The following is a 14,969-nucleotide window of genomic DNA, read 5'->3' as shown; positions in this document are numbered from 1 at the left end:
GCGCCCCTCCTCGTCCACAGAGGATACAAACGGAATAATCCAATTACTGCTGCTGTCATCAGGCTAATTTCTTCCCTCCAGAGGCCTGCTTTTGGATAGAAACATCCAAACCTCCAAGCTGTGTTCTCCTTGAAAATCTAACCGATAGGAACACGCGACACCGAGCCCGCTCATGACTTTCTGTCTCGTTTGCCACAGGGGCGCGGCAGCCCCAGTCACAGGGCACACGCACGTGTGCACCCAGCACAAGCGTGAGCCGAGCGCCCATCCCCGAGAGACGGCACCGGGGAGCGGGGCTGCGCTGGGGTGACTCAGAGAGAGTCACTGTGGACAGGGACATGCAGCAGGGAGGGCGTGGGCACTGCAAGTGAGTTTGGGACACGGCACGCACCGGTCACTCGTGCAGGAATCGCAGCTCCCGAGACGCAGGGCTTCGCCTGCCTTCTGTGTGCATTTTTATCTTGTTTTCCCGAGGAAACGAGGCTCTGGCAAACCCGGCGTGTGTTTGTGCGTATGCCAGTCAGGCTTCCCAGTAACTCTCAAACCTGCTGGCCAGTTTCCACCTGACTTGACAAAGGGGCAGAGGCCTCAAGGAGAATTAAATTCTTACAGTGCTGTAGAAAATGCAGCCCGCAACTGCACGCAGTTGCAAAACCTTTGTCTGGCCTTACAGCAGCGTGTGTGATTCACCCAGTCGCAGTCAAAGCCTCACCAATCAGTCAAACTTCATCATGACCTGGCAGCAAGCCTGTAGTGGACAACACCTATCATCTCTCTTTTGCCCAGCCAGCAGGTATAAAAGACATAGAGGAACCTGGAAGAAAAGCAATGGGAGACCTGGGGACTGTTGTAGAGAGAAGGTGTAGCGAGCTCCTGAAAATCTGAAGCTGCTGTGGGCACACCCACTTATTTGGGACTGGATATCTATTTGAAACAGGGCAGTGGGTGAAGAAATTAAATTCTTTTAATCCCCCCAGTCCCCAACACTGGGGGAGAGATGGATTCAGCTTTTCTCAAATCTCCCACCCAGCTCATGTTCTCTACTCTGTGGACTCTCTGGTGTCTACTATGGGATGAGCTCACATTAGAGTCTTAGTATATAATTCAGTTAAAGAGTCAATTAACCATGAGATGTGAATCCACTGAAAACAGGATTCATTCATTTGAGAGCTGACAAAATTACTTGTTCCATCGCCCTTTTACTCACTCTGTCTTCTCAACAAGCTGTTCCAATGTCAGATCATAAAATTCACTTTCAAGTGCGCCAGATATGGGGTGGGGAAGGAAAAAAAAAGTAAGAAAAGAAAAGCCTCCAGCATGGATTGCAAAAGCAGTGAGGGACTCCGGGAGTCCATTCAAAGATACAACATGAAAGGCCCAATTTCCAGAAGAAGTCGGACAGCATTTTTTCAAATTTGTGCTGCCTTATCCTGTCTCATGTTGGAGGTCAGGGAAAAAAATAAAAGGTACCTATAATTACTATTCACATTCAAAAGACTTTAGCCTACTTCTTCAATTGCCATTGCTTCCTGGGAGGTGGGCAGAGCCCATCCAGATAGCAGGTGTCCTGCTCCTGGCAGCTTGGCAGGCAGTGCTGGGTAGAAAAGACGCTCCACTCCACCAGCCCCGATGCCACCTGTTACCAACCCTCCCACCGCCCACCCAGCCCTGCCTTGGAACAGGCTGAGCCTGGCCCACAGCCCAGGCCACAGAGAAGCCCAAATGGAGCCAGGCAACTTTGAGATGTGAAAAGCAGGCAGTTCTGATGGTCTCTCCAGTATTATCTGAAAAATGCACCATCATCCAACAAGAGCCTTTCTCTCCGCTTCCTGAGCGACTGTATACTTTGTTAAGAATCCATCGATCCTCCCTTTTTATCTGCAGCACCTTCAGAAGAGGATCATCTTCCTTAAGTTTCTCATGAGCTCACTGGGAGGTCTGTGAGGAATTTTAACTCTCTCTGGTAGATAAACTAAAACTTATTTGTAACTATTGGCTTAGTGCTTCTCATGACGGAAAGCGCATACTCTCCTCTCTCAACCTCCCTCTCCTCTCACATTGCATCAGCAACAGGAGATTCTCTGCTCCCCACAAGACTTAGTGAACTGGAAGTGATCAAAACACTTTATTTCCAGTGGGCCAAGTCTCAGCAAAAGGAGGGCATCCCCTTAGGATGAAAATTTCAGTTATTTCAAGAGGGTCAGAGCTACATGTGGCCACTTACAATGAAGAACGTTTCTGGCAATAGTGATTTTACCTTGCGGTCAGCCTCCTGCAGGGTGTTTGAAGCCTATGATTTGATAGGCTTAAATAGAAGTTAAGACAATAAATCCCTCCCAGATCAATAAATGTGAAGAGCTGACAGAAACATTGAAACTTCAGCTCAAGTAGGCTTGTATTGGAAGGAGCCCTGTCAGCCGGGAGCCACAAATACTCACCACATACCACATCCTCCAGGGCAGCTCTGCCCCAGCTGAGATGGCACCACATGTTGCCCCTGGACAAGTCCCCATGGGCTCAGCAGCCTTGTGCCTTCCCCTGAGGGGAGTAACCAGCAATGTGCAAGGCTGTCACAAGCCTTTCCTCAAGCTTCACCTCCCCTTACCTAGTCATCCAGGATGTGGCACAGAGAACACTAGATTGTGTTCGGCTGAGGTGAGAGGATCACCAGCTTGACAAGCTGGTGATGTGGAGAACAGTATTAACTGAGTAATTAAATCATTTCTGTAATTACTCTCACACAGCTATAAATAATGTAAGCCCACACGTTCTCTCTGGAAGCCACAATAGCAAGAGAAGAAAGGGTGAGGATGCAAATGAAAAAAAAGGAAATAATAATAATAATAATAACAACAACACCTAACATTTATACAGCACACTACATTTTCAAAATGCAGTGCAAACAATAATTAAGAAATGTGTAGAGTGACAGACAGGAGAGGGTGAGATGAAGGGAAGCAGGAGAAGTGAAACGAGGGGAATGGAAGCAGAGGTGGAGCAAGATTTGAGACCCAGCAAGGATTAGCAGCCCAGTGGACCACACCATGTGGCTCTTCAGCCCACACCTCTGCATTGCTGCAGCAAGACAGGGCACAAGGACACAGCTCTGTCTCCACAGAAAGTGAGCAGCAAAGCAAGGGCCCAAAAAGGAACCAGGACCAAGCACACACAGAGGGGGCTGCATCTCTGTCATGGAGCATCCTCATAACAGCTTCTGTCCAGCCTCTTTGATGCAAAGGCTTGCATGTGACCATGCTGGCAGCCAAAGAAGGCTGTGAGCAGCTCACCCCCTGCTCTCAGGAGTTTTTCCCTCTCCCTACCATGCCTGAGGCCCCAGCACAGGGCATGCTGGCTAATGCAGGGCACAGACATGCTTTGAAGGACCAGCTGGATTTTCCCCAGGGGAAAGCAGGGATGCCAATGTCCCTGTTGTTACCACAGGAGCCATCTCTGACTCAGTGTAGAGTAAGGAGGGAATATTTCTGTCTGACCAGTGAAGAAGGCAAGGAAAGCATCACTGCTCAATCCCAACTGCTCTCTGCCATGCCTCAGCGCAGGCCTACTCTCCTCACCCAGTCTCCACCCAACAGCTTCCCACACCCCTTTCACAACCCACATCCTGTTTGCTCAGTGGTTCTACCACCCCCTGCTCCCCAGCTCTTGCTCACATGGCAAGCCAGGCAGCATCACCTGGGCAGGCACATATCATCTTCCCTCTCCATCTCTGCTTTTTCCTATTCCTCATCTCCTGCTTCCCACCTTTGTCCAACTCCTCTCCTCCTCTCTTTTCAGGATCTCTTCCAAATTCTCCTCCTCCACACTGGCTCATCACACCCTCCAATCCCCACCACCTCACCCATGATCCAGCCCAGATTATCCTCCTGTATAGTTCATTTCTCTCAGTCCACTGGTCCCCCTGGGACCCCTCAGAAGAGCCCCCAGCCCCAACATGGCCAGTGCAGCCCAAGATCCAAGTGCAGTTTTGAGTCACAGCTTGCAAGGACAAGATTGCTTTTAGAGATGCATGGCAAACATCTAAAGAGACTACTGCATGTGTACATTTTCCACATTTATAACAAGGCTAAACTTGGGGCAACATATGCACTGATAGCAAAATAACATTTCTGGTTAAAAGTCCTCCCCTACAAGGTACCATCCCCAAACCTGGGCTCGTGCTCCCAGGGCCACTGGTGGTCAGGCAGAACCTTCAGAGGAAAACATGCCAGCACTTGCAACATGGGTAAATCACGTATCTCCCTCAGCCACATTTTCAGAAAGAGCTGTTTCATTTTCCAAATAAATAGTGAAATAAATCAATCAGCTTGAGGCATACACCTGGCATAGGAAACTTTGCTCAAACACTCATAGTCTGGCAAAGGTACAGGAAACCCCCAAGAGGACCTTATAATAGGGAATGCTGGGCAAGCTTACAATAGACAGCGCTATCAGCCCTGCATACAATAAGCTCTCCTGCATGCTGTAGCTATTCAGCCACCTCTAATGGGGGTTACAGCTTCCCCTCCTGGAGGCCAGATTTTCATATCAAGCATTGTATTTACTTCAGCTAGAAAAATCCATTAATTGCTCCCGAGCAATTAGGTAGCCTTTGCCTTTTGTAAAGCTCAAAGTACTTTACAAAAACATTGTCACATTCTTCTTGCAAAGGGCAAATTGCTGTAGTTAGAAGTCAAACAACTGTCTTAAAAGACATGTTTTATAGCAGAGCTGCAGCAAGGACTCAGGTCCACAAGTCCTGCTTGATTCTGCTGGCACCCTTTGGGTCAGTCCTCCTCATTGTGTTTGCCCACCTTTAGACTCTTCATGTCTTTCATTCCTTCTTCCCCCTACCTCTGAAATATATATTTATTGTTATTATCAGGAACCTCAGGCACACAGCTAAAAGCTATTGCCAAAGCACAGGGAAAAGCTAAAAGCTATTGCCAAAGCACAGGGAAAAACTGCCTCAATAGTCTTTGTGTATTTTTTTTTCAGTCACTCTCAGAATTTTCTTCAATCAAGCCCTCTCTTTTTCCCCATCCCCCTAAAATCCTAGATTCAAGAAAAGTTTTCCTGTGTGTCTCATCTTGTTCATCCTCTTTCTCCTCCACTCAAGCTAAAAATCATTCTTCACTGTTTAATCCAGTCCTACTTGAAAACATCTGAAGCAATGTGATTTTCACAGTCTTCCCCAAGCAGACTAAAGCATATCCTAATAAAACACAGTGCTTGAACTTTTTTCTTGATACACAGAAATATAATTATTATCATTAGCATATCATAATATATCATTTAGTATCTCTGCTCAACTTCATCCTGTCTCTCCTATTTCTACTTCTGGCAGCCACACCAAGCATTATTTTCTCTAATCTTAGCCTACCTCTATCCACTGCACATATAAATCAAACCCTGACTCATTGTTCAGCCAACCTACAAATACAAACCTATAGCTGTTTCAGTCTTCCTTCATATATCACTTCCTCCAGACCCTTAACAGAGTCACAGACTACAATCAAATCTTTTCCTGTACCCTCTTTTTTTTTTTTTCCAGCCTGTCTATATGCAATTCGGTCAACTTCCTACATAATCCAAACCCTCCAAAATTATTTAATGAGGCAAAAATAAAGGCAAAGAGAATAAGAGATTCCCTGGAAAGAACTGTTCCTCTCTGTCCCGCGGTTACTGGGCAATGACACACGGATCTAAAGCAGCAGCATCAGGCAATTTCACACTCAGTGTTTTCAATTTCATTTTGAGGACAGTTTAGGGTAGGGACAAATTTGAGTGTAATTAATTTAGATTTTGTGAGACAAGTAACCGCTTGGGGTTGTAATAAAGGAGTGCCTGCTCCAGAATGGAGAAACTAATCTCCTTGTCCGGCTGGGGATGGCACAAATTGATTTAATACTTTTGTGGTAAGTTCTTTGTTTGAAGACAGTGGTTATAATAATGATTATAAATAACTATGGGTCAGCTCTCATCAGGTTCCCAGATTTTCTTCAAGTAAGTGCTCAGAGATTCGGAGACCCACCTAAACATTATCAGTGCAAAAGTCAGGATTAGAAATCTAGGAAAAAAAACTTTTTCAAAAAAGCCAGATTACTTGCCAGGTCCAAGCTGTGTGGAAAGCAACCTTTTCCTCACAGATATTTTTAATACTTCTATTTCCAGGTAGGCAATGGCAACACCACCTTTAAATGTTATTATGGAAAAGGTTAATTCAAATTCTCTTTCCCTCAGATGGGTTGCAGTGGTTGTGTTCAGAGATAGGCAAAGAAAGGTCTTCTGTCACTCGAAAGAAAACATCTCTACAACAGAAGAAAACTAACACTCAGTACTCCTAGAAGAAAAATTCTGACCTAAAATAAAGCAGCTTATAAATAGCTACAAAAAAATGATTTAAGGGAATCAGACTTCAGTTTTGCTTGACGTTTGTTGTCTGGAACAACTCTGGCCAAGGGAAGGCACCCACACTTCTTCAGTATCCCATCCCTGCCCCAGCACTGCCTCTGCTCACAAGCACCCCGGGCACCTGAGCAGGGTGTGGACCTTACCAGGGCTCCTCCAAGTTTGTGACACTTAAGTCAAGATGGTACCTTCAGGCTTCAGCTACCCAAGGCTCTGCATTTCCAAGCCAGATATGAAGTGCAATCCCATAGAAATTATCTGGGAAGATGGGGGAGGGAAGCAATGGGAATACTTCAGGGAAAGTGACGTTTCTGTAAGATGACTGGTTTTTAAAGAGGGATTTTTTGCCTTTTTTTTTTTTTTTTTTTTTTTTAACCCTCTCCATTCTTTTTCAATGTGACTCTTGAAAATAATTCACTGAAAAAAAATGAGGCCTTGAAATGGGGTTCCTCCCAAGCATATGGGAGATAAAATAAGGGAAAATTAAAATTTTTTAAAGCAGACTATTTTAATAGGGTATTTAATATAAGCAGCACTATATATCTTTGACCAAAAAAATTTTATTGAAATAATATTGACGAGACCACTTGACCTTTTGTTTGGAAAATTACAGTTAATATTGCATGATTTAATGGCCCTGGGGAGAGGTTAAAGCTCTTAAAAGTTCATTTCCAGGTTTCCTAATATCTGAGGGATTTTAAGTGCTGTAATTTATTTGTAAAGTAATAAAAGTTGTTCAAGGGATATTCTCAGATGTTAATTAAACTCCACAGAAATATGCTAGTAATATTCCCTTTCTTTATATGAAAAAAATATAATTCTGTATGGACAGAATTAGGTACAGATGTAAAAACAAATTACAGCTCCACCTGGCCTGTGTGTACATGTGTACACTCAAGGGAAAAACAGCATCAGCATACAAAGCTGTCTGTTATTCTCTATATCTCTGTGACCTACCTTTCTTTTCCCTCTCCAACTTTTGCAGCAGACTCGTAATTTGAGGACACATGATATTTAGTTCATTATTTGTGAGCTACACAGAGCTTTCATCTGGCTGCAGAAGGAAACAAAGTACCAAAAAGCAGAATAAGTCTATCAATCATATCCCCAAGAAAATTATTAAAAGCTTGATGGGAAACTGCTTGGGTTTTAATTTTATTTTTTAAGATCATTAGATTCGTCTAAGAAAGATTTATTCTATTACTATCATCAAATGCAGTTTCAGAGAAATGAAAATACTTTGTGAAATTACATTAGCTGCATACATTTTGCTTTGGAGAAAAGGATGGGGGGAAAAAAAAAAAGAAAAAAAAAAGAAAAAAAAAAAAGAAAAAAGAAAAAAGAAAAAAAAAAAGATACGGAAATCTCCTAACATTGAACTATTTCTATTTCAATGTTTGCAGATCAAAATAAATTTTTTTCCTTTCTAAGTAGCATTTTGTTCTTATAATTTATTTCTCTTCACTTCATATAATCTATTCAAAGGGAACTTTTCTTTCAAGGGCTCTCGAAATTTCAGACATCATCCCTAATGGAAACGAAACAAATTTACATCGAAAAAATGAGGTTTGCATTCCCCATGCATTTCTATTATTTAACCTTTTGAAACCTAGGAGTAAAAGTGCTTTCCTTTTAATTACAGATGTTCTGCTTTTAGCAGCACTGTCCCCGTGTCTTTGACTTTGTCCTGGTTTCAGTGTGTATCTAGGTGCTCAGCCTATCCAACTAGTTTTGGTTTCTCTGGACCTGCAGCATCATTCAACTCTCCTCTGACCAGCAGCTGATGCTCTACTTCCTAATAATGCTCTACCCCTATTCTCTGAGTTTGAGCTTGCTCCTCACCAAAATACCAGAGAAAACTCTTGCTGCTGCTGCAGCAGCATAGCCCCAGCATGGAGCAGTCACAACAGCCTTCAATACTGAAGGAGAAAAAGACAACATGTCTTAGAAAAATTAAGAAGAAAAATGAGAAAAATGTTGCTTTTTTTTTTTTTTTTTTTTTTTTTTTTTGACAGTAAATGAAAAAGAAATGGGACTTTGGAAGAAAGAAATGGGATTTTGGAAGTGAATACAGAAAGGTGAAAGAGAAATTTCAGCTTTGGTGTGAATAGTGAGTGGAGAGAAGAGCAGAAAATTCAGTTCTGTGCTGTATGAGAAAAGGAAAGAGAATCTGGCCTAGAAAGGATCACAGATTTTAGTTTTCAGGTTAGTTTCATGCAGCTTTTATACAGATTTTACTACGGTCACAGCCTAGTTTAATAGAGCATTCTTACTATTTTATTTCCATCATTATGGCTACCCTGCAAGGGCAAACCCTGGAGAAAATAGCAAGGGATGCAGAGACAGAGGGGAATGATTTTCAGATAGGAAAACATAATCATTCTCTTTTTCCAATATTTTTTCTGGGTACTGACACCACTGTGTTACTATAAAACTGCACAGGACAAGAAGCTTTGGCAAAATAACATGACTGTTCATGCAAGGGACAGTTCCACCAAAATTGATGGTAACTATATGTGCTATAAGAGAACCTAGGGCATTTTCTCCTCTTACCTTTTCTGCTTTCTGTATCTCCAAGTTGATCTTCTCTGTTATTTTAAAAAATGAACAGTCTGTCATTACAGAACAGACCAGTCAGCCAATTGGCATGGTCATTTTTTAGGCAAGAAGCTAAACGTTTTCCAGCAGAGTAAGTGCCCTAAATATGAACAACAATTCCCTCTTCTCCAAAGATACCTACATATGTACATTAGGGTGGTTTGGTTTGGGTTTTTTCTTTCTGTTTCTGTAGCTGCTCCTCTACCTCCTAGTTCTGGAAGTAATAATGAAAACATAATGAAAATGGTGCAGATTTCCAGTCTCAGGTCTGCAAACACAAGATACTGGTATGCATGCTGATCTGAACCAAAGCTTGGTTTGCAGCCTTGAAGGTTTCCTTTCACCCTCAGTCTCCTAACACAGAGCATACTCATCTGTCAGCTCTTTCCACACTGTGGTAGGCTTGAATTTCTGCTTTGAAAACCACTGAGGAGAAAGGAGAAATAATTTTAAATCCTGGAATGGGAGCAGATGTGCTCACCAGTCACGAGTGCATCGCAGTCCTCTGGACAAAGCAAACTAATTCTTAAGTTCAGTCAACACAAAACTATAAAAAGAAAGGTCAGTCCAGCAACTTCAGGCAAACTGAAGAGACCAGGGAGCTTTAACAAGCAAAGTTTTTGGATCACATGATTTGGGCATTGGTGGTGGTGCATATTTCTCTCCTTTCCATCTCATGAATTCCACACTGAACACCAGTCAGTGTTATTCCCTTTCTTATCAGGGGTCCAATTGAAATGATGCTGTTTTCCTAGTCCCTTTTCAATGTGTCAGCCCCAAAACAAGGACCAGGCACTGCTTTTCTGGGGCTGTAACAATGCAGCATCTTTTCTACCTTGCCTCACAACTTCAGGGCTTCCTTCTCTTGGAGGAGCTACAGTAGAAGCTATTGGACCTCCACAGCACTCCCAGGCCACCCAACCCTGACAAAATTACTGCTGCAGTTCCCACTGTTTGGCATCACTGCCAGCACACTTGTCAGAAACTAAAGGGAGCAAACCAGCTATGACAAGACTCTCCCTCAGCAAAGTGGTGTCTTCAGAGATCAAGTGAGGCACATCGTGTGTCTCTGCTTCACTGTTTTCCTGGAATTCAAACCTAGACCATGGTGTGCATACAGATCAACTGGTGGCTTTCTTCTGATGCCAGATTAGGCAGAAATTTCATGTAACACTTTGTAACAGCTAAACAGGTGAGCTTAGAGACCTAAAGACCAAGAAGCACAGCAGCAAAAATATGTGCAAATGAGTCCATTCTTCTTCAGAAGAAGAAAATGGCAAAACAATGGGAAAACATTGTGATAGAAAAAATGTCTACAAAATCTAATCAAATGCAATACTAAAGAGCATAAGTTTGAATAAAACAAGAAGGGAAGCCAGATGTTACACTTCCAGCAACATACCTCTACTTTCTACGCTACACCAAGAGCAGGAGTAATAGCATTTATCATAAGGCATTACAAGCAAGTCAAAGTACATCCTTTATCAGTAAGCACTGGGGAGATGCAGTGACCATCCCAGAAGTATTTCACTGCACCCTAGGATGGGTGGGGTGAATTGTCTTCAGATGGCACCTCCTTCCCCACTGATTGTAATGATGCTTAGACCTCCAGCTGGCAGGTAGCAAACTTCCAGCTGCATGTTAATTGAGATGAAGCCAACCTATGGTGCACATTATATGGTATTTATATATATATGTAGGAGAAAAGAAAATTCAGCAAAAAAAGGATTTTCTTTACCCTTTTTTTTCTTTTCTTTTTTTTTTCTTTTTTTTTTTTTTTTTTTTTTTTAAACCTGCCCTGTCATGTTTCAGTTTACCAGTATACTACAAAGCCCTTTTTACATGTGAACCCAGATTTCCTCTCAGACACTGATTAAACCCTCACTGAAGGTGAAACAAAAATTCACCTGCTACTCCAGGGAAGGTGGTTGAACTGAGGACATTTTTTGCATTAACCTCCAGTGAAGAGAGTCTTATCTATCACACCAAGGCATAAGTGGTTTTATGGTGTTCTTTAGGTTTGCATTGGTGCTACTGATCACAAACACACAGGGAGCATAACAAAGCTGTAAGTGGAGGTCTGAAGCTGTGAAATGCTGAGCAAGTTCAATCACAGATGACTGCTGTGGGTGTTGAGGGGATGCTGAAAGAAGCAATCCACCCTGGCAGGATCAAACCCCAGCCACACAACTCATCTGCAAATAACATGACGAAGAGTCACTAAAAGCAAAACCTCTGTCAAAGACCTCCCTGGAAAATAGATTGTTTAAGGACTTACTGGGCTGACTTCAGTATATTTAGTAGAATGTCGGTGTATTTACTCTCTACCATATTTTAATTCAATTCTTCAAATAAATATTACCCAATAAAGATTATGCACCTGTGAATCAGAAGCTGTAAAGGTCAGCCTTTTTCTATTTAAGCTTAAAAGAAATCTTGGCCTTTCCTAAAACTGCATATCTTTGTATGTAACCTGCTGCTTCTGCTTGCAAAACTACAAAAAAAAAAAAAAAAAAAAAGGGTAGGTTTGATGAAACAGAGGTCTCCATTCATAACGCTTCCACCTTTGAGCTCCCCATGGGCTGCCTGCCTGCCAGAACGCTCTTTAGAAGTGAGCCAGTGGGGTATACAGGGCAGACACAGGAGATGCTGCCTTCCCAAGGACAGACTAGAGATAGGTAGACAGGAAAATCTTTGCAGAGTTCAATAGGTCAAATTCCTCTTTGAATTACAGCAGCGTAAATCTGATCTAATTCTGCCGAAGGCAACAGGGCTACAGCTGGATTTACGCTGTGGGAATCTGAAATCAGAATTTGGCCTGCCACATTCAAAGTCACAAGGACCTTTTCCAAATGCTTAGGAGGTCTGGCATCAGTAACACTCACACTTGCTAAAAAAAATGTAAAACACCATCAAAAGTGTGAGATGCAGCACTCAAGTAATGCTTCAGACCTGTTCCCCACAGCCAACAGAGATCATGCCACGCAACAGGCAGGAGAGCATCAAGATGCAGCGTTGTTTCCTGACTGTCCTCTAAGACCAAAAATTCATTGTGGGTGGAATGGGGCCGAATGACTTTATCATGTATGCAGCTACTCATGTACAGGGAGAAAAAAGTGCCCATGATTATTTTATTCAGTGACTGATTTAGTTCAAAGGCTGATAAGAGAAAATCACACTGCATCACCGGTCAGAGTGAGAAAATAATTTGTGATTAATTTATTTCCATCTACTCCCTTATGGTAACCTGCACTGGACTGACTAATCATTCACAAGATAAATAAAGCAGGAAGTATCTGGATTTCTCAGCCCACTAGATCTCTTTCTGAGGAAAAGCTGCCACAGAGGCTAGCTTAATTCTCCCCCCTCATTCAATTAGACCCAATTCTGCCTAGTTAAATGTCTCAGATTCACTTAAGAGTGACCTGTAAAAGAAAAAGGCTGTCAGCTTGCATCGCTATTTACTTCTTTGTGCTGCACAAAGTGTTGTAAAGAGGGTCTTCTCAGTACAGGGTTTGGCACCAACTCTGTCTGGCACTGAGCCTGCAGGGAAAGGAGCAGCCCACTTCTCTTGGATATTCCCACTGGTTCACAGCAGCCCAGAGGCCACTGTTAGCCACACCAGCTGGCCAAATGAACACTCAGGCATGAATTTCTGGGTCCCCTGTTCCTCCCAGGGTGAAGATTTTTATCAGGTTCAGCAGCACACCAGAGGCTCCTCTAAGCTGAGAGTTAGATGGCCAAAGATGCTGCTCTCTCTGCACCCTGCCCTGTTCATATGAAGTACATTAATTACCCAGAAGACTGCCTAGGACCTGATAAACAGTGAAATGTCAGCAATATGAAGGAATAAAGTAGTGCAGTAGAAACAAGGGCTTAACTGAACTGGTTCAGACTGGTCAGTTGCTTTAGCTAACATCTATTTAGCTTCAGGAGCTAATGAACACTTCTGAGAGAGGTTGGCTTTATTAAAGATTCAATTATTTTCCAATTAAGATGTCAGAGCTGTATTAAACATTACTGAAAATGCCACAGTGTCCTCCAGCTGCCTGCAGGAAAACCCAAGCTAGCAGCCTTGGCTCTTCTAAGGTAAAACACAAGCAAAAATAAAATCTTAAAAAAAAAAATTAAAATAAATAAATCACAGTTGTCAGGAGTTCTTTACCCTCTCTAAGGAAGAAGAAGAAAAGGGCAGATTCTTTTGCAGCTCTCTTCTGCCTTCTCCTCTCCCTCCTCAATTTTTCTCTGTTGCAGATAATTCCATATGATTAATAGACTCTTCTCAGTGGTGCTACACACAGTTAGCCCTTTAATCTCTTTTTGAATCTGAGACTCTCTAATCCCCCAACCCTTTGGCCCCGTGAGACTACACCTGAGGATCACAGAATAAGGTATTTCTTTCTGTTTTAAGTTTTCTATCTGCAGGCCTGCATTAGAAAAAAGCTGAAGTGTACCTTATCTGCCATGATCATAGAGGAGCCTCCATGGATGCCCAGGATGGGAGTGAGGGTCTGGGCAGAGATGAAGTCCAGGATCTGGGCAATGGCTTCCTGGTCTGTGTCATCAGCAAATACCACCCCTTGAATCTTCCGATCTGACATGAGGTCACAGATGCGGGTGATGATGCTCTTGGGATCTGTCTCATTCATGGCCACCAGCTCCACCCGAGGCACCACTGAGAGGTGGTGGAAGTCATCTTTCTCGTGGGCATCTTTGATGGCCACTTCGTCTGAGGTCCCCACCAGGATGACCGCAATGCCGATGCTCGGGTGGTTTTTCTGGGCATGGGCCCCGCTCCCTGTTGTTGCGAGGATTGCCAGCACCAGCCAAAACCTTGGAGAGTAGCACTCTGCCCTGGGCCTCATCTTCAGCTCTTACACTCCCTGAGTGATGGGTAAAAAAAGGAAAGGGAAAAAGAGAAAGGGAAAATGATTAATTGACAAGTCAATCATTCACTCAGCCTTCAAGGCAGATCCACTGTTATTCCTCAGCCAGTAGCCCTCCTTCCACCAGTCCTTCTTGCTTGACCCCCAGCCCTTTGGCTACATTCAGGGCTCTGTTCAAGCCAGGCGGGTCAGAGCAGTCCAGCCTCTACTTCAGAGTTTGGAGTCACTTCAGAGAACAACTGTCAGTGGAAGATGGGATCATGTCATGTCTCAGGTCCCACATCACTCTGAGACCCAAGTCAAAAATATTGTCCTTTGATGGCTCATCAGCTGTCTTTGTGAAACTAATTGCTTATGTCAAGCCTGTGTCTGAGTGCTACCCCTCAACACAAAGGAACTACTGGTGCTTGTAATCAGTTTGGCCTTCTGCTGGAGGTATAAGCAGGGAGGCTGAAGGTACCAGGCAGATAAGGACTGCCTTTTATTTACTCAGCATCCAGAATAAAGTGAGGACAAATGGGCAAGGCCATTGGACGTATATGTACTTGTCTATCCCTTGTGTACAACATTCCTATCACCAGGATATACACACAGCTTCAGCCTGTAGTACAGGCAGCCATATGCCCTTCATCCATTCAAGGTTAATTTATTTTTAAAAAGACAGGAATACAAAATTTCCCTGTGGTTGTGGCCAAAACTGGATCAGTGCAGTGTGGGGAAGGCATTCCCTCCAAGCCCATATGACAGATATTTTTCCCAGGAGCAAAAAGACCCACAGAGTTTACAAAGGTTCACCCTCAGCTACTACAGCCAGGGATGTCACACCAATCTTTTCCCTGAACATGTCCAATTTATTTTCTAATCATAACAGTAGAAATGGAAAAACCCAATGAGGTCATCTTTCTAGCCCCTGCCTGAGTGGGCTGCCAATCCCTGTGGGATTGTTCCTGGCTCTTTCTTTATTCAGTCTTGTTTTAATAATAGTTCACATTTCCACAGCACTTTTCATCCTCAAGGCACTTTACAAACATGAACGAATTAATCCTTGCAGCACCTATGCAGCATAAATATCAAAACCTT

At 43.2% G+C, this 14,969-nt stretch overlaps 1 protein-coding gene across 1 annotated transcript in view; it reads right to left on the bottom strand.

The window, feature by feature from the left end:
* GRIN2B (glutamate ionotropic receptor NMDA type subunit 2B) overlaps window positions 1-14,969 on the bottom strand; it is a 209,623-nt gene that overhangs the window by 156,304 nt on the left and 38,350 nt on the right. Inside the window, exon 2 of the mRNA XM_071732697.1 lies at window positions 13,458-13,886. Coding sequence (XP_071588798.1) covers window positions 13,458-13,868 — 411 coding nt within the window. The 5' untranslated portion in view covers window positions 13,869-13,886. The remainder of the gene's footprint in view (window positions 1-13,457; window positions 13,887-14,969) is intronic.

Source organism: Heliangelus exortis, chromosome 1 (genome assembly GCF_036169615.1).
Source record: "Heliangelus exortis chromosome 1, bHelExo1.hap1, whole genome shotgun sequence".
In the NCBI taxonomy this organism is placed as follows: domain Eukaryota; kingdom Metazoa; phylum Chordata; class Aves; order Apodiformes; family Trochilidae; genus Heliangelus; species Heliangelus exortis.
The sequence above is the reverse complement of the archived record's forward strand: the minus strand, read 5'-3'. Positions and strand labels throughout refer to the sequence as shown.